The sequence below is a fragment of the Nannospalax galili genome, unplaced genomic scaffold, assembly GCF_000622305.1.
Source record: "Nannospalax galili isolate Female #2095 unplaced genomic scaffold, S.galili_v1.0 scaffold1490, whole genome shotgun sequence".
NCBI classification, from domain to species: Eukaryota; Metazoa; Chordata; class Mammalia; order Rodentia; family Spalacidae; genus Nannospalax; species Nannospalax galili.
This window is the reverse complement of record NW_008327613.1, coordinates 478,663-501,845: the sequence shown is the minus strand read 5'-3', so window position 1 is coordinate 501,845 and position 23,183 is coordinate 478,663. Positions and strand designations below refer to the sequence as shown.

At 44.9% G+C, this 23,183-nt stretch overlaps 1 protein-coding gene across 1 annotated transcript in view; it reads right to left on the bottom strand.

The window, feature by feature from the left end:
- Positions 1 to 341: 341 nt before the first annotated feature.
- Thbd (thrombomodulin) overlaps positions 342 to 23,183 on the bottom strand; it is a 47,543-nt gene continuing 24,701 nt past the window's right edge. The window contains exon 2 of the mRNA XM_029564809.1: positions 342 to 452. Coding sequence (XP_029420669.1) covers positions 381 to 452 — 72 coding nt within the window. The 3' untranslated portion in view covers positions 342 to 380. The remainder of the gene's footprint in view (positions 453 to 23,183) is intronic.

The following is a 23,183-nucleotide window of genomic DNA, read 5'->3' as shown; positions in this document are numbered from 1 at the left end:
GATAAGAAACGGAAAGTAATAGTGATGTGTTTGTGTGTTGACAGGAGGTCAATTGTGCTGAATAGCTTCAACTGTCAACTCGACACACCTTTAAAGAGAGAACCTCAGTTGGGGAATTTACTCTATCAGAATGACCTGTGGTCATGTCTGTGAAACATTTTCTTGACTGTTGAATGATGTAGGAGGGCTCAGCCCACTGTGGGTGGTGCCACTCTTGTGCAGGTAATCTTGAGATACATAAGAAAGCAGGTTGGTCATATGCCAGAGAAGCAAGTCAGTAAGCAGCACTCTCCATGGTCTCTGCTTCAGCTCCTGCCTCCAGGTTCCTGCCCTGGCTTCCCTCAAGGATGAACTGTGACATGTAAGCCAATTTATTTTCCTCACCAATTTGGTTTTGGTCCACATTTCATCCTAGCAACAGAAACCAAACTGGAGCACAGAGGTCTTCTGGCCTATGAAGAAAAAGAAAGGGAAGAAATGATTATGCACAGGAAAAGCCCCCCTGAAGCCCACAGGTAGAAATACTATTCCCTGGGTCTAGGCAGCTTGGGCAATAGTGGAAACCATCTCACTTTCTAGGCTGTAACATTTCCCTCTATCCCTGGACATCAGCCAACACAAAGGGCCCTAACATGACCTCCTGTGTGTGACACTTTCTCTTGCAAACCAGGAACCTTGGCTGGCAGTGTAGCCCAGCAGTAGAGTGCCTGCTAGTAAGCACAAGTGCCTGGATTTCATGCCCAGCATAAAGAAGGAAGGAGGGGAGGGAGGAAGGAAGGAAGGGAAAGAGGGAGGAGGGAGAGAGGGAGGGAAGGAAAATTTAGAAAATAGAAACCAGGACTTGACACTTGAAGGTGCCATGTATAGGCATCCCTTCAGCCCCAGGTCTTAGGCAAGGCCCTACCTCCCAGCCCAGCCAGAAATTTCTTGTCCTCCAGTGCTTCACCCTATGACAGAAAGGTTTGGTCACCTTTGGTCACAGTGTGGTGTTGATGGCAGAAAAGCCTTGACGTGGGAGCTGTTTCCTAGAGACAGAATACTGCAGTGTAGACACAATGACTGTAAGCATCTAAGCTGCAGAATCTTCTAGCAGCGGCCCTTGCTTCACACCATCCAGGTAGACCCTTCTCCCTCCTTCAGTCTGTACTGGCCCTCCAGGCATCATCGATGATTAGTGTCATTGGTTGCGGACAGCCCAGCGTTGTGGGGTAGGGATATTGGTTCCTATGTTTTGCACTGACATCATCCCTTTCTGCTTTCATGTTTCCTCACACTGAGAAGGCTGTGGCAGGGGGAGAGAACCTGTCTGCAAGAGAGTGGCATTGTCTGGTTGTGCATTTCGAACACTAAAGTTCCTTAGAGATGATGCTGAGTGTCGCTGGAGGAGTGGACAGCTTGAGGGATGGCACTGCAGACTAGCTGGTGAGGTGAAGGAATATGAACATCACATCCAAGGCTGACAATGAGACGAGCTGAGTGACACAGACATCCTGGGAGGATGCAAGACCTGAGGTGCTATGCCTGAGGAATTTATGGAGCCGGAACGCTGGCAGAGGTCGGCCATGTTTGTGACGAGGCCTCAAGAAGTGGTTCCCAGTGAGACAAAGGATGACAGCTCACAGGAACGTAGCTGGGGGACATAGCTGCTAAGTCACGATGATGCCAGCTTCAGGAGACTGAAATAAATGTCTTTCTTGCATAGTTGACTATGTGGACTATAAACCCCACCAGCTTCCCATACCTTCCATGACTCATTCTAGAATAAGTCTGATAACCTCTGCGTACTCAGTCTTCTAAATAAGATGTATAGGAGGCCCCTTTGTGTTTACACAAGGAAAGGGTGTAGATGGGGTGGATCCATCGATGCTCTCCTAAGCCTTGGTTTCTGCAGCTCAATAGACTGCTTTGGTCTTATTATTTATTTATTTATTATTTATTTTTGCACTGTTTCTGAGACAGACAACGCTCCAACACACAACTAGGAAAGGTCAGAAGAGCACTCCTGCACATACCTGAAGAATGCCCTGCCCCATCCTCCATGTGGCCCACTTGTGAAGCACAGACTCAGGGTAGGGCGGGGAAGGGCAGGCATGGTCAGTAGGTTGGTTTTCAGGATGGAAGTGTGTGCTGACTGGTTCTTCATCTCCTGGAACTTTGTCAGTCTTCTTGGGGAGAAACAGTGACCTTGCATGAAACTCTAACTGCGTGCCCGAGTCATCTCAGGCACATAGGGGAGGGGGGTCTGAAAAAATTCAAGAGGGGGAAAAAATTTAAGAGGGGAACCCAGATTTTCTCAGTGTTGGATAACAAGAGAGCAAGGAATGAAAGACAGGGACTGGGGAGGCCCCACCCACCATTTGGAATTGTCCTTAACACTGAAGACACTCAATGACAGCTGCTGATAAGATTAAGGCTTCACACTGCCATCCCTTCTTTACAGAAAAAAAAAAAATGACAGAACACAGGCAGACTGAGAAAAGCAGAGATTAGATAGTGACTGCATCCTTTTCTAAGGAAAACATAAACTTGGCCATGAACTCCAAAAATGAGCTGACAGAATGAATGTCCTGTACAGGACTCTGATGGCAGCTGGACTAAAGGAGAGGGCTATGGGAAAATAGCTCCTGCCTCAGTCTTCCAGTTTAATGGGATGCACTGTCACCACTTTATATTTTTACTTTCCCTTCAAAAGAAATTGACTGAGAGCCGTTCCTGCCCCACGCCCAGCCCCTGCAGAGCTAGCATACAGAACGTGTCACACTGTGGTCTGAGAACACAGGGCACAGGCCACTGACTGCTGACCCTCCCTAGTCATCACTCCCACCCAGTCCCCTTCTACCAAGACACATGCTGGAAAAACAAATATTATAAAACATCCCATGGACTGTATTACCACCGAAAAAAATGTTTTGTTTATCCTGAGTTCTTTTTAAAGAATTGCCAGATAATGTCTCATCAAGCAAGAATTCTGATAACATTGGAATATCAGGCAAAATGGGCTAGACCATCACCACAAAGCCACAGTCAGATGGGGCTGGAGAACAGTCCTCTCTTAAATGGAGAGCAGCTCCCCAACTGGCCAAGTCCCCAAACTGCCATTGTCCTGCTGCTGCACCCACATCACTCAGCCATATAGTCGCCTAAGGCATTTGGAACTGTGACCACTGGGCTACTGAAGTCTCAGACCACCCGCCCCCCAAAGCCTGGCTTCATCATGCCATAACTGAGAGATTTTTCCAGTACTTAACCACTCTGAACTGCAGGTGCCACCTCTAGAATGGGTGGAGGTAACTCTCACCACGTCTCGAAAAACAGTGGTGGGATTGCTAGAGATGGTGCTGGAAACGGTGTTTGAGACTGCAAGTAGAGATTATGTCTGGATGCCAAAGGCTATGTGCTCCCCACTAAATATTCCTGAACTGGAGTCTTTCCCTCCGATACATGGCTATCCTGCCTTCCCATCTCTATACACATGGGGTCCTGGGACACACAAGCTATGATGTCCACTGAAGGTTTCCAGGAGGTGGTGGGACAGAGGGAAAACAAACAACTTTCCTGGTGTCCTTCAGACAAGCTCTTCCTTAGACTGCCCTTCATAGGTCTTTATACCAACATTCTCTGCTTGAGAGTCAAATGTGCTCATCTGATACCCACTGAATGTTACCTCTGTCTTTTCTGTGGCCACTTAGTTCATGACTTATGGCTCTCTTATGTGATACTCCTTGAAGACTGGCCTAGCACAGATTTGGATTTGGAAGAATCTTTCCCTTTTTTCTCAAATGAAAGGACTGAAGCTTGCGTTAACAAAAAATGCAGTTTCTTGAGCCAGGGCAGTGGTACTCTGAGAATAACCAAGACTGTTGGGCATCTCCACCCGAGCCAGCTGCCTCTCAGACTCCGGTCACATAAACAAAGCTTTATCTAGCTCTGCCGCTTCATTCCCACAAGATAAACATTTTAAGAAATAAATGTATAACAGTTCTTCCTCAGCTCCTCCCCAACTCCTGCCCCTGTCCATGGACAAGGTCAAGGGAAGCTGGTGATATGACGGTTGATAGCGTTGGCTGATGGTGAGAGTTTAGGTAGCTGTTAGGGAATGAGCTAGTTTTAGTAGTGTTGGGAATGGCTTTTGTCACTGATAAGAAATGTCATCCCCTTAGTCCTGTGTGCTTTGTGCTCCTTGAGGATGGAGACATAGTGTAATGCTTTTAAATCTGCCCCATAATCTCCAGCAAAATGTGTTAAGTTGCTGTGTACTCAAGTTCATTGTCAGCATCATCGGGAGAGGCATCAGGTTGACAGAGCTCATTCTGTGTCTGGCTGTCACGTCATCCTTTCAGTCTCCACAAACTTCCCTGGATCAGCATTTCTTCAGATCACTCATTTGCACCAAAGGTCTCCTAGTCTTCAGGAGAGTGCCTGTGGTTTTCTGTCCTCAGTACACCCATGCACACAAACGTGAAAACACGCAGTGCACACAGCTGCTTTTGTTGGGAGGAGACTTGAATGCCTGGCTGCTCAGCCTTCTCATCTTCCCCGTCCTACTCTTGGTATTTGTGATACCTTTGCATTTCAAATGCAAAGTGGGTTAAGTCAATCATTGTCCTTGTGTCCCTGTGTCCAGGTATCCCTGAGTTTTCAAAACAAAAGTCATTCTCTGCCATGATGAATTGTCCTTGAGGCCCTTAGAAGAGCTCTCCACAGTCACCACATTCCCCGCAAAGCCACTTTGCATGATACCGCAAGTCCCCATCCTCAGACTACAATGAAGACTAGATGGTAATTGGGGTGCTGAGGGTTGTTATAAGTTCAGTCTTTTTTACAACTGAAGCAGCTGAGTCACCCAGGGATGAGATTGGAGTGTGACTCTTACCTATGGCACCAAGGGTTTCCACTGAAAGAGGTAGATTATATATCTGTAAGGCAGCTTGGCCAACTAAAATACACCCCAGAGAATGTGAAAGGTTGATGCCTCAGTTTTGCTCCCACTTTCTACCACTGCCAAAGTAGCTCCTAAGATAAGAATTTAGAGCCCAGTGCTTTGTTACTGATCAAATACTTGACAAGAATCAACTAAGGGAGGAAGGGTTTATTTTGGCTCACTGTTCATGAAGGGATACGTCTATCATGGCAGGAACAGTGTGGTGCCAGGAGCCTGGGGTGGATAGTAACATCACACATGCAGTCAGGAAGCTGAGTGCAGTCAACAGGCAGGCTGTAAAACCTGAAGGCCTGCTTCCAGTGACTCACTTCCTCCAGCAAGGCACTACCTCCTAAAGGTTCTATAACCTTCTAAAACAGCATCACCAGTGGGTGACCAAGTGTTCAAACACATGCACCTGTGGGGAACATTTCATATGCAAGCCACAAGAGATGATCCCCAAGAAGCATGTGATGTGCTGGGAAGAGTGTCCAGGAAAGCATGGAGTTACCAAAAGATAGTCAGGAGGTCCCACTGGGAGTTGTGGAGAGCAGTCCCCTTGGTAGTCTGAGACACTGACAAATGACAAGCCTCAGAGTCATCCAAGGAAGGGTGAAGACAAAGGACATATGTCTTCCTCTATCTCCACCAGGTACCCAACTGTGGCCTATCCAGCACAGGCCAGGCACAACAAGCAGCTGACTCTGGGAAGTATGGATTGGATGCTGACTCCTGTTGCCACTCAGGTGACTTTTTCTTAATGTATCACACTGTGTATTTTATCTTATTTGCTTCTAACACGTATACGTAGCTAGTCCTCCTTGTTTGATCAATAAAAGGATTGCAGCAGGAGGTGAAGGCTCATCCCACAGCAGCACAGCTGGCCACAGACAGGCCAGGCTCTCATGCTGTGATGTTGTAGGAATGGCTGCCAACCACTCCTTCCAGATCAGTTCATGCTGCTTCACCCCCTGGGACATGGTATCTATGTGCCTGTCCTTGATTGTGGTCTGGCCTTTGACTGCTCTGACCAGCACAGTAGTAGGGAAATCAAATAGCAGTCTGGGAGAAGGTCTTACAGTATTCCATCATCTTCTTTCTTCCTCCTTAAAGTCAATCATCACACAAGACAGTGGATCATTCTGAGACTGCTACTGAACTTGGGGTCACAGTCTACAGACTGTCAAGGAAGTCAAGTTCAGTCACCTGTCCTCAAGAAGCCAATTAAAGCAGCCTGCAGATGATTCTCCCAAGACCCAGCAGACAGCTGAACAGAGTGAGTGGCTTAGATCAATGCCATGAGGAGCCCAGCTGAGCCAAGCCAACCCCCAGCATCATGACAGTAGCAAACCATTTCTGTTTTAAACCACGAAAGTTTTGGACTGGTTTGTGATATATAAGAGCTCATTGAAATAAAGGTCTAGGGGCTGGAGAGATGGCTCAGTGGTTAAAAGCACTGACTGCTCTTGCAGAGGACCTAGGTTCAAATCCCAGCACCCACATGGCTGCTAACAACCGTGCATAACTCCAGTTCTAGGGAATCTGATGCCCTCTTCTGTCTTCCGTGGGCATTACATGACATGAGTGTACTTATGTACATGCAGGCAATATATTCATACACATAAAATTTAAATAAATAAAATTTTTAAAAAGAAATAAATGTCTCATTTTTCATCCAAGTATTTACCTTGAACATGTAGAATTGTTGTTTAGCTCTTTAAAAAATGTTGCAGATTTAAAATGGGATTAGTGGTCATGTGGTTTTGAAGCCCTTTCTAGAGTCGCAATCTGCTTCAGCTGGGGAACAGGCTGCAGACTCTGGTCAGCAATGGTCACACATGGAAACACAAGGAACCAGTTTTGCTCTGAGTGCAGACTGCTCATCAGAGTGCATCTAATGGTGGATTTGTCTTCCACTGTCTAGGTTAGGTGCTTAATCAGTGTCAAGAACAGAAACCACATAACTAGTTCCAGCAGGCCCCACAGATGACACACCAACTCCGTGAGGATGGAAGAGCTGGGACAGCATCCTGGTGTCTGGAAGCCGTCGTGCTCGCCAAGTCTAAGAATGATGCTGCTGAGCTGCTTCATTGGCATCTCCCTGGGCACAGGGAGTTTCAAATGCAATGGAAATTATTCTGTAGGCTGCCAAAATGTTGACTCCATTTCATTATATATTTGTGAAACCCACAGAATATACGGGATCAAGTGTAACCACTATGTGAATGACAAGGTTCAGACAATCAAGGTATGCTAACGTAGGTTCCTCTATTGTGATAAATAGACCCCCACCAATGAATGGGCGTAAGAGGGAAGTGGGCAATGAAGGAGAGGGCAAAAGCTGCTCATTTTTCTACACAAATAGATGTAGATTTGTACAGAGAACCAAGGCAAAGCACATACAGACACAAGCTGGCACACATAACACAATAGGGCACACCACGGTCTCTGAGTGCTGGGCTTTCGGCTTCTAGATCTCTTTCCCTATCTGCATTTCTTATTTTCCTGCAACAGACATCAGAGGGCATTGGAGAGTAGACGTACGAGCCCTCTTCACTGACTTACAGAAAGAGGCAGGGAGTCTGGAAGCTTCCTACAGATGATTCGCATAGAAAAGTAAATACAATAACGGAAGAAAAAGCTGGATGGTACGAAATGAGCAAGGAGCAAATAGTCTACCCCAAGTCCATCTGTAGCTAGAGGTGACCTGGGAATAGCATTGTGCTTATAGAAAAACATGTTCTAAGGCAATGATACACTTCAGAATTTGTTCATCTTACCTGCTGTTTTTATTTTTAATTTCTTGTGGGTATATGTGCGTGTGTGTGTGTGTATGTGTGTGAGTGTGTTATATGTGTGTTGTATATGTTATATGTGAGCTATGTGTGTGCTACATGTGTTTGTATGTGTGTGTGTTGTGTGTATTTGTATGTGCATGCTGTGTGTGTTTGTGTTGTGTGTGTATGTGTGTGTGTGTTTGTATGTGTGTGTGTGTGTGTGTGTGTATGTACATGTGCCTGGAGGCTAGAGCTCAACATCAGAAGTCTTACTCCCCTGCTCTCCACCTTATTTTTTGAGACGTCTGTTACTGCACCTGGAACTCATTGCTGCAGCTAGACTGTCTGGCCAATAAGCCTCAGGCATCCTTTCTTACATGGGTACTGGAGATCCAAACTCGGTACCCATGCTACCACAACAAGCAACTGACTGACTGAGCTGCCTCCCCAGCCTCATTTAACCCAGTACTTGTAAATTGATTCATTTACTCCATACATCCTCAATAACTACTAGTAAGTAGTGTGGTTTTTCCTGACCCAAAGCTGTCTCAGTGTGCACAGAGACCCCAAGGTGTCCAAGGCCACATGGCTCAGCTCTCGCCCAGTTCACTCCTGCTTACAACTTAATAGTGATATCCTACATATGATTCAGTATGTAATCAAAGGAGAGCTCCAGATCATGAATGCAAATGTGATACAAATAAGGAAACAGTACAGACACAAAATCTGAATTAATTAATTAATTAATGTATTGACGTTTCAAGCATCGAATCCAGGGCCTGGCACATGCTGGGAAAACTCTGTGCCATTGATCCACATCCTTAGCTCTCTTTTATCACTTTTCATTTTGAGACAGACTCTCACTAAGTTGCCCAGATTGATTTTGAACTCACTCAGTAACCCAGGGAAGCCAAACTTGTGATCCTCTTACCCCAATCTCATGAATAGCTGGGATTTCAGGCCTGCACCCCTGGGCCTAGGAAAATCTGAATTTAGTAAACTCGTAACATCATGTTCAAACCTGCAAAAATGATTTTGCTGGCCACTATTCATTTGGTCCTCATTATGTATCTTAGTATCATGAACTTCTTCCTAAGGACTTCAGAGAAGCAAAGTCCGAGAACTGAAGGAACTGATGAGGAAATGAGCAGCTGGGAGCTGTTCTCTTGTTTAGCACATATTTGATGACTGTCCACTCTATGCTCACCCTGGCAGGCCGAACCATGAATATGAAGAGGAACTTACTGCTGGCCCAGAGTCAGGAACACATAATTACACAGCTAGTTAGGTAATCAGGCATCCTAGTGGAAGGACTGAAGGTAGGCCCAGCCTCTCTGGAGGATGGAAAAGCTTTGCATTTGAACAGATACTGGTAAATCAGCAAGAAATGGCAGATGAAAAGTGGGCCCGGGAAGTAGTACGTGAGTATAAGCTTAAGAAGGTGAGGAATCTGGCAGGTAAAGTCCTGTGGTAGGAGAGAGCTGGCTTGGCTAGAAGACCCTTTAGTTTTCCAGGAAGCTTGGGATCCAGTTCTCAAAGGTTCAAATAACCAAAGACCAAAGTTTTACAGATCCAGGTGAGAAGTTAGGGTAATAGTCTCAGAATCTGAGGGTTCTGAGATCAATCAAAATTTTGTTTTTAATCTTCAGTTATTATTCATTTGGAGTAATAGCAAAAGCATGCATCAGTGACCCCAGCTTGCAGGACCTAGGGAACTTGGAGATAGAAAGTACACACCACTGGTCCTTGCCCCACCAGCCACCAGGGGGCAGCGCTTCATCATAGCCAGGGCTGTGGGGGTGGGAGCTTCTGGAGCACACCTGTGCTCTGTGCTACCAAACCTGCGGACCCTGAAAGGGCCTGTGCTTGACAGGTCCCAGAACCCAAGTGGGGATTTTCCCACTTGTCCTGAGATTGTTACCTAAACCTCAGTGTCTGGTCCCCATCTTCTTATCTGACAGTTGATCCTAATATGCCCTAGGCGTTGTCTTAGGGCTCTCTGTCCAGTCCTCACATCTGTGGCCACCACAGTAAGACTGCTCAGGACAGGACCTGCCAGAGCCTGAACTGAAAGGGAAACCCAAAGACCACTCACCCCACTGGCTCCACAGAGGAACTTGGAATCCTGGTGAAAATCTTCCAAAGGGTCATGGAGAGGGGCGGGGAGGAACACCATGCCATACCCAAATACTGAGACATCCAAGGAAGTCCACAAACAATGGGAGGAGCGCCATCTCTACAGGCCAGGCCCATTTCTGGAATACCTGCTCATGTCAGGAGAACTGGGGACGTAGCTCAGTGGTAGGGCACATGTAATTCCTATGGGAACTCTGTAAGGACACTTTTAAGATATATACCTCATAGGAAAAAAGACACAGCTGGGATTTCCATCCACACCTCTTTCCTGGTAGCTGATGGACAGCCCTCTGCCTCCTCCACCAGCCCCAACCCTCCGCCAAGGCCGCAGGCTCTACAGCACAGGGACAAGATCGCAGCCAGCTGCTAAGAGAGAGTTCTTCCAAAAATAACACAGGAAAATTCAGCCTCACGAAAAAGATGCCTCCTTCATAATCAGGATGTCTGAGTAGCTGTTCTTTGCTTTGAAAGTGCACTCTCTTCTGCCAGAGTTCAGTCCTGATGCAATCGAATGTCTCTTTAATCCCATGTTGCTTTAACATCTGCCTGGTTTTCTGAGTGCCTGCCATTACACTAAGTACTTTGTTCCAGACATTGCATTATTTCTAAAATTTTTATCTTTTATTGTTTCCATTTCTCTACTGAGAATTCTGTATTTTCACTTATTATGAGCATATTTTCCCTTACGTCACTGCGCTTAGTCACAATAATCCTTCAGCCTACCTGTGGCTCCACTCAAGCACATCCAGGGTGCTCTCTGTTGTCATTATTCTGGTTTTCCATATACTGAGTGGTTTTCCTGTTGTGATCTGGCATTGTGACCCAAGTATGGGAGGAGTCAATTACATCTATGAGGAATGGTAATGTTGAGTGTGGGAGGAGTCGATTACATCTATGAGGAATGGTAATGTTGTTTGTAGAATAACAGTCAAACAGAAGGCCCTCTTTCTCCCTGATCCCAGTGGGTATGCCTGGAGCCTGCACCCCATATGCACAGCTCAGGGCTCAGTCAGAGGGGCAGCAGGGCTTATACCCCACTTTCTGGAATCTTCTAGGAATTCTCCCTTCTCAAGCCATCACAGTCACACTGAACTTTGACCTCTGGTTTTTCAAGCTTGAGAAGAGGCAAGATGCCATTCAAAGTTTTAGCTCTTGGATGGAACAGGCCACAGGCTGGGGCCTGCCTCTGGCTGGATATTGCTGAGCACTTTCAATAGGTCCCCATTCAGCCTTCTGGCATCCTGCCAGGATAGAGCCACCTTAATAATCACCCTCCATTTTCCTGAAGGGGAAACATGTTCAGAAAGGGCAAATTATGGCTTGAAGGTCAAAGCAACAGCTGGTAAATGTCTCAGCCAAGAATCAAACCTAGACCAGCCAAGCTCTAAGCTCTTATTCTTTAAACTGTGACATGGTCCTTAGCATTTACCACTTGCTCAACCTAGTTTTCCTGCAGAAGGCTGCAAAAAAGGGGCAGGTTTTTAGAGATTAAGGCTGGTGACCCCTGGGACCTCTGATCTGTGGCTCTGAATCATGGTGGGCAAGACCAGGATGGGAAACAGCCACACTGGGGGAAAGTTCTAGAAGCTTCCTAGATTTGGGCAGGAAATGATTTCACTTTTCTGGAAAATCATGCAATGTGAACTTTCCAGAAGACTGCTAAATGCTTTTAATGTGGTACAGTAGTTGAAAGTGTGATCTCTGAGTTACTTGAGTTTGAAGTCCATTACACTGCTTACTAACTGTGTGGCCTTGAAAAAGTCACTCCACAGCTTAGTGCCTCAGTATCCTCATGTGTGGATCATCATAATTACCACTGCAGGAGGGGGATGCTGGAAAAATCAGAGAAGTTCACACGAGGAATATGCTTAGAACACCGCCTGATGTACACAACACAGAGACTGTCAGCCCGCACTGTTTCCACCTCTAGGACTGCTGCTGTTACTGCTACTGGCGCCAAGCTTCTGACTGCCAGGCTGGGGCTCCTGCTAGCACTGCTGCTTCTGCTCTGACTCTTGCCGATGTTACTATTGCCATCACTACCACCATCTCCACTGCTGAGATATGACACTACCACTGTTGCTGCTGCTGTTAACCCGACTTAAGGGCTTAAAGACTAATATTTGGAAAACAGGAGTTGGTAGCAAAGAATCAGGCTTATTCAAGGGCCTGCAGCATTGTGCAGAGGGAGGGATTCACCTCAAAGGTCACCTTTGGGAGGCTCCATGGAGCAAAGGGCTATATAGGGAGGGAAGGAGAGCAAAGAGGAGGGTACTGTCCATGGAGTAGGGTCAGTGAGTCTGCTTCCTTTCTTTTCCTCTGGCCCAAGTGAAGCGAAGGCTCTAGACACATCATTATAGTGAATTCTATGCTTTGTGTTAGTTGGTGTAACTAAAGACTAAGGAGGAACATTACAAAGACCATTGGATGTTCTGGGTTCTAGATCTAAAGTTAGTGCCTTCATCTTCTGGCTGTTTGGGCAGGATTCCTCTTTGGAATTTAGAACATTAGCACTAACCTTTCTAAGGACTAAGGAGGAAAGGGCAAAGGAAGGATGCTTTCCTAAACTCTCCACCAAGTCAAATCAGACTCAAAAGGAGGCTCAGTAGCACAAGCATCACATCAAAGCACAAGATGCTCAGTTAAATCTTAACTTCAGACCAACAAATAATCTTTTAGTTTAAGTATGTCATGTGATATATTGAAGGCTTATCTCCTTGTCCTATATCCTTATTTGTTGTGTATGTGAAATGCAGGCCTGATCAGGTGTCTCAGCCCACTGGCAGCCTCCATCCCTGATTGCCCCTGGTCTGGTACTCTGGGTTTTAAACTATTTATTTATTTATTTATTTATTTATTTATTTATTTATTTTTATGTGTATGAGTATTTTGCCTGCATGTATGTAAGTGCACCCATGTCGTGCAATGCCAGTGGAAACCAGAAGAGGGCATCAGATCTCCTATATCTGGAATTGTGGCTATTCTTAGCTGCTATGTGGGTGCTGGGAACCAAACCCAGGTCCTCTGCAAAAGCAGCCAGTACTCTTAACCACTGAATCATCTCTCCAGCCCTGCTTTCTGAGTTTATACTCATCCCTGGAAAGAAGCTGAGCTTGTGGTACAGTCTCTCTAAGAGCAGCCTTGAGGTTAGGTGATTAGCCGTTGCCTGGGGAGGATTTTGGTTCAGCTGGGACTGGTGCATGCATGATGAGATTCACAGATGGCAAACTTCCCACTCTGTCCCCAGGGCTTCAGCTCAGCACAATTCTGAGTGATGTTGCCATGCATACCACCATTGATCTGAACCCTCTCTGCACCTTGAAACAGCTCTGTGGCTTAGAATAGTTTGTGACAGGGTTCCTATGTTACTGTCTGTCTAATACCTACAGTGACTATCTGTAACAGCCCTCTTCCCTTGCCTTCAGTATGGTTTCTCCGAACCCTGTAGTTTAACCCTGTCATAGCCTGTGTGTGTGTGTGTGTGTGTGTATCATATATAGTGTGTGTCTAAAACTAAGGCAACATTGTGACTGGTCAGCCTGTGTCATGTGCTGATTCTTGGGTCAGTTGTGGTATATATTTGTAATTTGTAAAGTGTGACCTGAGAGTCAAGGCCAAATAAAAGCAGTTGTGCCTGTCAACAGCCATCACTATCAAGTGACATCAGAAGTGCTTGGTGCATCAATGCCAATGGAATTGGAATAGCCTGTGACTTCCTTGTTATTCAACAAATTTTGACACTGTATGTCTATGTTTCTGACATAGCTGTCTCACAGCATAGAGACATAAGGGCTGTGGAAGGAGGAGAGCCCCTGTAGAGGAGGTGGCAGAGTGACTCTTGCTTGGTTGGAAGCATCCTGTACCAGTGATCTGCTCCCCACCCCCATCTTTAACATTTGAATCAGACTGAGACTCAGGAGGCACAGGGACTAGAGCCTCCCATCCTGATGGCAAATACTCAGTGTCTGGGTCTCATTTCTTGTTGCTGTGTTGAAACTCCCTGACAAAAGCACCTTAAGGATGGAAGGATTTATTTTAGTTCCCAGTTCAAGGTCCAGTCCATCCCAGCAGGGAAGAAAAGGCAGCAGGAGCTTGAAGCCACTGGTCATGTTCTACCTGCAATCAGAAACAGCTGTGAACATATGCTTGCTCACTGCCGCTCAGTTCCCTTTCTCCATTTATACCATCCAGAATCCCCCGCCCAAGGAATGGTCCAGTCCACAATTAGGATGAGTCTTCCCACATCAATTAATATAAACAAGATATTCCCCCCACAGGCTGGTCCCGAGGCCAAGCTAACCTAGATAATTCCTCACAGGTGTGCCCAAGGCTTATCTCCTAGGTGATTCTAGATCTGGCAAGTTAAAAACTAATACTAACCATCACACTCAGCATCTGCAAGCACTCGCCCATCTGGGAAAAAACAGCTGCTTTCTCACACCTCCTTCCACCCATGAAGAGAGGAGCAGCCTTTGTGGAAAGATGGTTCACCCAGGCTCCTTCTTCAGAGTGCTTGACACCTAAGTGCCTACTAGTGACAGTAGAACCCATCACACTGGCTGCAAGCACTCCTTCCAACTTGTAGTTTGACTGATACAATGCAGGCCTGAGGCTAAAAGGTCTCTGGTACTCTTTCAGTTCTCTTGAAATATTATCTGCATCTTTTCATTAGGAGGAAGAAGAAGAGGAGGAGGAGGAGGAGGAGGAGGAGTGCTATAGTAATTTGTAAGCATAGTTGCTTATTTTGACAGTTATCCTGGCATCTTAATTGTCAAATTCAAAAGATAAAGCACAAACCTAGGTTTCATTTAAATAAGCAAAAGTCCTGAACACCTGTCAGCCAGTCCCACTAGAAGCTGGCACTTGGCACTTCACATTTAATTTCCAAAGACTTCTTTCAACTGATCACATCTCTTTTTCTTAAAAAAAGAGGAGATTGCCACATTTGAAGGCTTATACTAAAAATCTGTAGGACTAAAATCACCCCCAACACACAGATTGTGGTAGACACACAATCAGATGCACAGGTCCAGATTACTAGATACCCAGAGACCTCATCTGTCCAATCTGAACCCTTGCTGTGTCCTCCTAAGGGTGGAGTATTGAGAATGTCTAAGGGACATGCCTGCAGAGACTCCTGGTTCCCTGAAGCAAATCGTTACCTCAGCATCACTCAGAGAGTCAGCATCGCATGGCAGCCCACACGACAGCACATGCATTGTCCCCCAGGAACCAGACATCAGGTTCTGTGCATGTATTAGCTCCTTTGGTATTTATGACAACCTCATAAGCCCTCACTACAATTGCCTGACTTTGAAAATGAAGGAACCTGAAGCAGAAATAATAAAAGTTGAACTTTCATCACATGAGGACGATGGAGAAGCATGGACCACCAGCCAGGCTCTACTGTGCCTTAGATCTTTAGGGGCAGAAGATGCAGGTTTTGATGTTTCTAGCAACTGTGAAACTTGCCAGACCAAAAAGGATTCTTCATTCCATATAGAAAGAAGGAAATGAATAGAGCCAGATGGTCATGGGTTGGAATCGCCTAGTCATGGGTTGGAATCGCCTAGTCATGGGTTGGAATCGCCTAGTCACGGGTTAGGGTTAGAATCGCCTAGTCATGGGTTAGAATCGCCTAGTCATGGGTTGGAATCGCCTAGTCATGGGTTGGAATCACCTAGTCATGGGTTGGAATCGCCTAGTCATGGGTTGGAATCGCCTAGTCATGGGTTGGAATCGCCTAGTCATGGGTTAGAATCGCCTAGTCATGGGTTGGAAGGCTGTCAGACTTCACTTTTCAGTGTTACCTTCAAGTCATTGATCTTCCCAACCCAAACATCACCTTCCTAAGCCATTTTGGGGGAAAAAAAAAAAAGTATATTGCTTGCATGTATGTAAGTGTACCCATGTTGTGCAATGCCCGAGGGGGTCAGAAGAGGGCACTGGATCCCCTGGAACTGGAGTTACCAATGGTTGTTAGCTGCCATGTGGGTGCTGGAATCAAACCCGGGTCCTCTGCAAGAACAGCCAGTGCTCTTATCCACTGAGCCATCTCTTCAAACCTTCTTATCCTGTAACATGAGATGACTACTCAGGAGCTTAAGGAGAAAATCTGCAAGTTTTTTTTGTGGATGATTGCGTATGCAGATATGTAACTGGAAATGCAGACACACATAATGTGTGTGTGTGTGTGTGTGTGTGTGTGTGTGTGTGTGTAAGTCACATATTCACAGATATCTAGGGGAATAAGTGACCTCTGAGTTTGGGCCCACTCCTAAAAACTAAAGAGTAAGGCTTTTTGTTCAGGGAATTGTAATGCTGATGTCGTAATGCTGCACTCCACAAAGGAAATGAAGGAGCACTGAGACCTTTATTTATGTCAGTAGGCATTTGTTGGACGACAGTACCTTGGGACAAGCGTGGTTTTAGACACTAGGTCTTTTAGGCAAATGCTATGTTAATTGTTGTTATATTATTTAGGGAGAAATTATAAGGATCAACCTATCAACTAAAGTACATGTAACAGCTGTCACTCTCCAGAGTCTTCTATTGCGTGCAGCCACAGAATTTTGGAAAGTTACTTCAAGCAAAGTTCTTTCTTTTTTTAATTAAAAGGCTTAAATTAATATACGCAGTATTGGGTTTCATTGCAGCATTTTCAAATTTTGTTCTTGCTGATTCTCCTCCCCTCTTCTTCTCCATCTCCATGATTCCCACCCCATCATAGCCTCTTTCCACTTTTATGTCTCATGTCCTCCTTCTCTTCCTCAACACCTTTCCACTCCCTCATGGTTTCATTTCTTGTTTCATAGCCTACACGGCATTTACCCCCACTTATGTACATTCATACAAACATTGCAAGCTAGGATCCACTTATGAGACAGAATATGTCATTTTTGTCTTTCTGAGACTGAGTTACCTGACTTAATATTACTTTTCAGATCTATCCATTTTCCTGCAAATTTCATTTTTTCTTTATAGCTGAATAAAATCCCATTGTGTATATATAACACACTTTGCGAAGTAGTGACAAACACAATTTCAAAGGAAAAAAATTAAAGAAATACACATCCAGTCTTATTATTACTAAAGGAGATCTGTTTCACCAGGCATCAAAATAACAAGCTGCACAAAGGGTTTATTCACTGGGCATCCAAGCACAATGAGACAGGAGCCCCAACTCTCAACTCCACTTCCATGAGGACACAGTTTAGAGCAATTCGCAGGAGAACCGAATGGGGTGGAATGAAACTTGGAGAAAAAGAAGAAGTGAAGTCATCACTGGTCTTCAAATGCACTGTCAAACTTCATGGCTTTTCATGGGACACGTGTTCAGGAAAGGGAGGTGCTCTTTTGCACCAAGGGTAAGGTTCTAGCCTTCTAAAATCAACATCTACATCTGTGAGGTCCGTAAGAATAGAGGTGGTTTCAACCTGTCAAAGTTACTTGTTAGTGCCTGGGAAATAACTTGGAGAACAGTAACTATCCTGACATGGGCAACAGTTTGTGGAACAGTAACCATCCTGACCTGAGAGTGTTATGCATACATAGCATTCTGGGAGTACGCTACTCTGAACTCTGAAACCAACAAAGGCAAAAACACTAGAAATAAATAAACACTAGAAATAAGCAAAGCTGGAGGTCTGTTCTGGTTTCCTCTCAGTTTCAAAATATGACTGCAGAAAGCCTTCCATCGCCCTTTAAGACAGGACAGGGCATTGTAGCCTAGCAGCAAGCTTTTCTGGAGGCATTCCTTCAATTCACCACCATTGTCTGGTAGGAAAACCCAACACATTTACCACCCCTGGCAGAGATCTGCCCAGCTGATGTCCTCAGCAGCCCTCTGGATTAATCAAGAGACTCCAGGACACTGTACAGTTTTTATGTTCAGATTCACCTCATTGTAGTTGGCCTCGTGCAATCTGTTCGTGTCATTTTAGCAACCCCCATATTCACAGGAGAGGAAGAGCCTTAAAATAACAGTGGTTATCTCTTGTATTTGGCATCTGCAAAGTACTGTCCATATCTGCACACAATAACAATGCTGAAATGATGAGAAGAGATAACTATCTCCACAATGCTGTGGACACCCTTACAGTGCAGGAGGCAGAAAGGAAAGGAACTTGGTGCCTCCCCAAAGTCCACACAACCTCACCCACAGCAGAACTGATGAACATACTAGGGAACAGAAGAAAGAGGGTGCTTTGGATGGTGTCATTCCATAGGAAACAGGCTAATTCTATGTATGAAATAGACACGATCAATATGTTAAGTATGATAAGTAATCTAGAGTTTATTGTTTTAAGATGTTCTCATCTCACTACATATCCCAAGATGGCCTCAAACTTGTGATTCCCCAAGTGCTGGAGCTGCAGATGTACACCGTTGCGCTTGGCTCTAGAGATGGTGTAGTGTGTACTGGAGGAGGTGGGTAGGTTACATGAAAACCCTGCATCATCTTTTGTATAAGGATCTTGAGCATCCACAAATGTTGGTACACACATCATATCCTGGAACCAGTCCCCATGGCGTCTGAGGGACAACTCTGTATAGTTGTGGGCCAATTTAGTTGACTCTTTTGTGTTCTCAGCAATTTCAAATCTGACAACAACAGAACAAAGTAGCTTTCGGCCAAAAGAAAGAAGAGAAAATGGCAGAACCTTCAGGATGCCCCTTATTTCCATGACTACAGAGGCCAGTGTGGGTATGGGTGTGAGGATGCCATGAGGCAGTGCCAGGGAAGCAGCATCAGGCTCTCCTTTGAAGCCATTCTGTCTGTATTCTAGAAACTAATCAGTCTATCTTTTCATTCATGCTTTTCTGATTTCAATGATAGTTCTTATTTACCACAGAGTATTGGGGGGGGGAATAAAATGTCACCCATAATTCCATTGCTAAAGAATAATGTTCATAACTTGAATATTAATCCCATGCCTCTATACATGATTCTGAGTGAATTTCCACAGGGGGAAAGACATAACAGTAACTCAGACCCCCTTCCACATGTCCTCCTTCTGGATTCATAAGTTGTTAATATTTTTCTCCCTTATCAGTCTCTCTAACTCTCTGGTTAAACCAGTTGAGAGTAAGTTACAGATGTCCTGCCTCACTTAACTCCCTAAATATTTCAACTGGATTTTCTTAAGAACAAGGACATTCTCTTACATAACCTCAGTACAATAATCAGACTAAGAAAAGTTAACATTGAACAATACCACTATCAAACCGCAGGCCATATTTAACTTCTGTCATTTGTCCCAATGACAATTTCATAACTCTTCTCTCATCCAGCATTCAACCCAGGGCTACATGCTATCCAGGTGTTGACTTTCTCGATGGCTTGGGTTGTTTGTTTGGTTTTGATTTTTATTTGTTTGCTTTATTTTTATTTGCTTTTGTTGTTTGTTTAACTTTTTAAAAAACTTTAGTGAGAATTTCACACATGCATATAAGGTGTTTTTATCAAATCTACACCCATTCCCTCCCCTCCAACACCTCCCATATCTCCCCATCACTTTTTTCTGACAACTTCATGCACTCCTTCCTTTCTTTCTCTCTCTCTCTCTTTTTCTTTCTTTCTTTCTTTCTTTCTTCTTAATGGGGCTTTTTGCTACTCTAACATTCACCCCTCTGAAGAGGTAACCCTAAAAGTAAGGTCTTGCTGTGCAACCCAGGCTACACTCAAACTCGTCATCCTCCTGCTTCAGCCTTTCAGTGGTGAGATTAGAGGCCTGTGCCACCAAGCCTGGTTTCACTTTGATATTTTTAGAGAGTATTGATTACTAATTTTATAGGATTTTCCTCAGTTTGAATTTGCCTGATGCTCCCTAGACAAGTGATTCAGGCTGTGCATGTGAGTTGTGCTCCCACTAGGGCATCATAATAGATATTACAGTATGTAGCTTTGTCCCAATATTGTTGACTTAAACTCTCAACACTTGGTCTAATGGTGGCATTCATTAGATATCTCCACTGGAAAATTATTAGTTTCCCCATGCTGCTTTTGGGGTTTTTTTTTGAGACAGGATCTCAGATAGCCCAGACTAGTCTCAAACTCACGGTATAGCAGAGCATACCTTTGAATGCCCCATGCTTCTGCCTTCCTCCAACTCCTGCTTGCTGAGATGAAGGCTAGTGCCACCATGCCCAGTTTGTGCGGTGTCAGGAACCAAAGTCAGAGCTTTGTATATGCTAGTCAAGCATTCCACCAACTGAGCTACATCCCAGCCATGTTTTTCCCTTTTACAGCCCTTGTTTTTCCAAAGCAAAATATCTCAATCACCTTATTATGTATCAACCAACAGTGTTACTAGGAAACATCTCTGTCCCATAAAAGACAAAGAATTTAAGTAATTCCAAGATGGTTGCAGATGGATGTCAAGAACATCTAAGCAAGGAGATCACAAGGTTTGCTCTGGGGCCTCCAGTGATAGGACAAGGGGAGAAAGGACATCCCAGATTTTCCATCCAAAAGGCAGTAGTGAGAGAACCAGCCCTTCTGGGGACAGTTTAGACTCTCACCAGTCACCCCATCTGCCAGTGTTTATCAATGAGCAGTGACTCTCCAGCTTGCACCATCAGAACCCTCTGCAGGGCCTGTTACAACTCAAATCCTGGGTCCCCACTGTGATTGAGACTATGGAATGTAAAGCTCAGAATTTGCATTTCTATCCCCATTTTGATGCTACTGTTGCTGGTCTAAGAAGCTTTACAAACCATCAGTCCTGTAGAATGGGAATTACTGGACGTGCCCTAAGTGCTGTGGTTTGAAACCTGCTTCATGGCCAATGTGATGGTCATAACAGGTGCAGCCTTTGAGAGGTGATTATGTTACGTAGGCTCAACCTTCCTGATGGGATCAAAGCCCTCATCAAAGCTGCTTCCTGCAGTGTTCTGTGCCCTTCCCTCCCTCCCTCCCTTTTTTTTCCTTCCTTCCTTCCTTCCTTCCTTCCTTCCTTCCTTCCTTCCTTCCGCCAAGGAGGGGCAGTGTTACAGCAACACAAAACAGACTAAAGGAATTTCTTCCTCTAGGAATTACTCTGTCCTTAGGCTCTTATGAGAACTCTACAGCCACCATCACCACGTCCACCTTCACCATCACCACGTCCACCTTCACCATCACCACGTCCACCTTCACCATCACCACGTCCACCATCACCATCACCACGTCCACCTTCACCATCACCATGTACACCTTCACCATCACCATGTCTACCATCACCATCACCACGTCCACCATCACCATCACCAAGTCCACCATCACCATCATCACATCCACTGACCTTTGACTCTTCACATCTCTTTTACGTGCTATTGGCTCCAAGAAAATTACCTCCTTCAAATCACAGAGCTCAATTTTGTTTTTATGTTATTTTTAATTTTTGAGACAGGATCTATTTACACATAGCAGTCTGGTCTCAAACTCACTACATAACTCAGGCTGACCTTGAATGTGCAATCCTCCTGCTTTACTCTCCCCAGTGATTGTATAGGTGAGTCCCAGAATCTATGGCTACAAAGCTCAGAAATTTTTTAAATTTATGACATTAAGAAAACTGAAAGTCCATTTTAGCAGCTCTCTTCCAAAACTATCTTATCTTAGATTTCCATCACTATAACAGAATACATAAGACAGCCAATTTGTAAGGAAAATTGTTTTATTGTGGTTCAGTTCTGGAGGTTCCAGTCCTCAGTGGGTTGGCCACTGAGCTTTAGGCCCGTGGTGAGGTGGCACATAATGCTGGCAGAGCAAAACTCTTCATTTCATAGCCAGGATGCAGAAAAGAAGAAGGGGCCAGGCCCCACAGTCCCCTCTGAGAGCCTGCGCCAATAATCTAAAGTCCTTCCACTAGGCCCCCAGCTTTTAAAGGTTTCACCACCTCCCAGAAGCACCATGTTGGAAGCAAGACCTTAACAGTAGTAATGGGCCATTTGGAGACACTCAAGATCCAGACTGTATGACATCCCTTTCCAGCTTCTTGTGAATTCACCAATTTCTAATCATTTGATTATAAAGGGCTCCATAAGGCCATCTTCTTGCAAGTACATAATATGCTTTGAGCATATTCTCTCCCACACTCCACTACCCTCCCTCTTCTTTTAATTGTTTTTAAAACAGTGTCTTCTTTCTCATTTTCCAGAATTCCCCCAAGTTTGGTTTGTATTGGAATCATCTGGGAAGTATGTTGAAAGTCCAGTTCCCAGGCCACAGCTCCATGTTTTACCCCAGAGATCTCAAACCAGCCATGGGCTCTGCATTTGACCAAGTCCCCAAGCTGTTTCTGAGAAATATTGCTCTAAAGGAAAGTTGATAGCTCCATTCCAGAGCTTCTGAAAGATGAGCGTCAAGTCAGACACTCAGCAAGTCTTTGTTTTCAGCATAAAATTTGCTACTAAAACAAGAGCTGGAAACTGCGGATGCAATCATTTCTAATGCAATGAAAACATCCAGGGCTGCTACGGAGGCTGCTTTTACAGGTGAGCACCCCACATCCTCAACCCAGCTTCTAGAGAACCTGCAGCAAGGACAGCACCATGCAAACCTGGAGCACACTGTTTTCTGCATAAACATGAGTGTTTTGTTTTGTTTTGTTTCTGAGACAGTCTTGCTATGTAGCCCAGGCTGGTCTCAATCTCACAATCTTCCTGCCTGTCTCCCAAGTACTATGATCACGGGCGTGTACTATTATACCTGGCTATGAACACATTCTTAAACCTTTTTAAACTATTTAGGCCATGTCAAAAGGCAAAGATGCTCCAGTCCAGAAACTATCCAGAACCCAACTGTTATCACCAGAGTGATGAGGACAAATGTTCTCCTGTAAGGATTCACTGAGAACAGGAAGAGGCAGGAAAGGAAAAGGGAAGGAGGATACTGTAAGTTTGAGTATTGAGACTGTCACTCACCCATGTGATGTCATCTCTCTGCTCCTTTTCTGATCCCTGCAGGCTGCCCCAGGCTACATGCTGAAGGACATCTCTCTTCCCTGTTCTCTGAATCACTGACCCAGACTTTGCTATGGCTCTTACTGTGTGGGGAGAATTCTTTTCCATCTTATCTCTACTTCTACAGTGTGCTGTTGTGAGATCTTAGGGGAAGAAACCAAGACTAGTCAGCTTTCTTTTTTTAAATTTATTTTTATGTATATTTTTGTTGACTTTTTGTGCACACCATACAATAGATCTTAATCAAATTTAGACTCCCCTGCTCCAGCGTCCACACCCTCCATGACCTCCCCCACCAGACCTCATGCATTGCATTCTGTGATATATGTTAAAGCCTATCCAGTCAAGCATTTCTACCCAGATGTCTCTTGGTGCAAGTTCATCCACTGGACTCTAGTCAG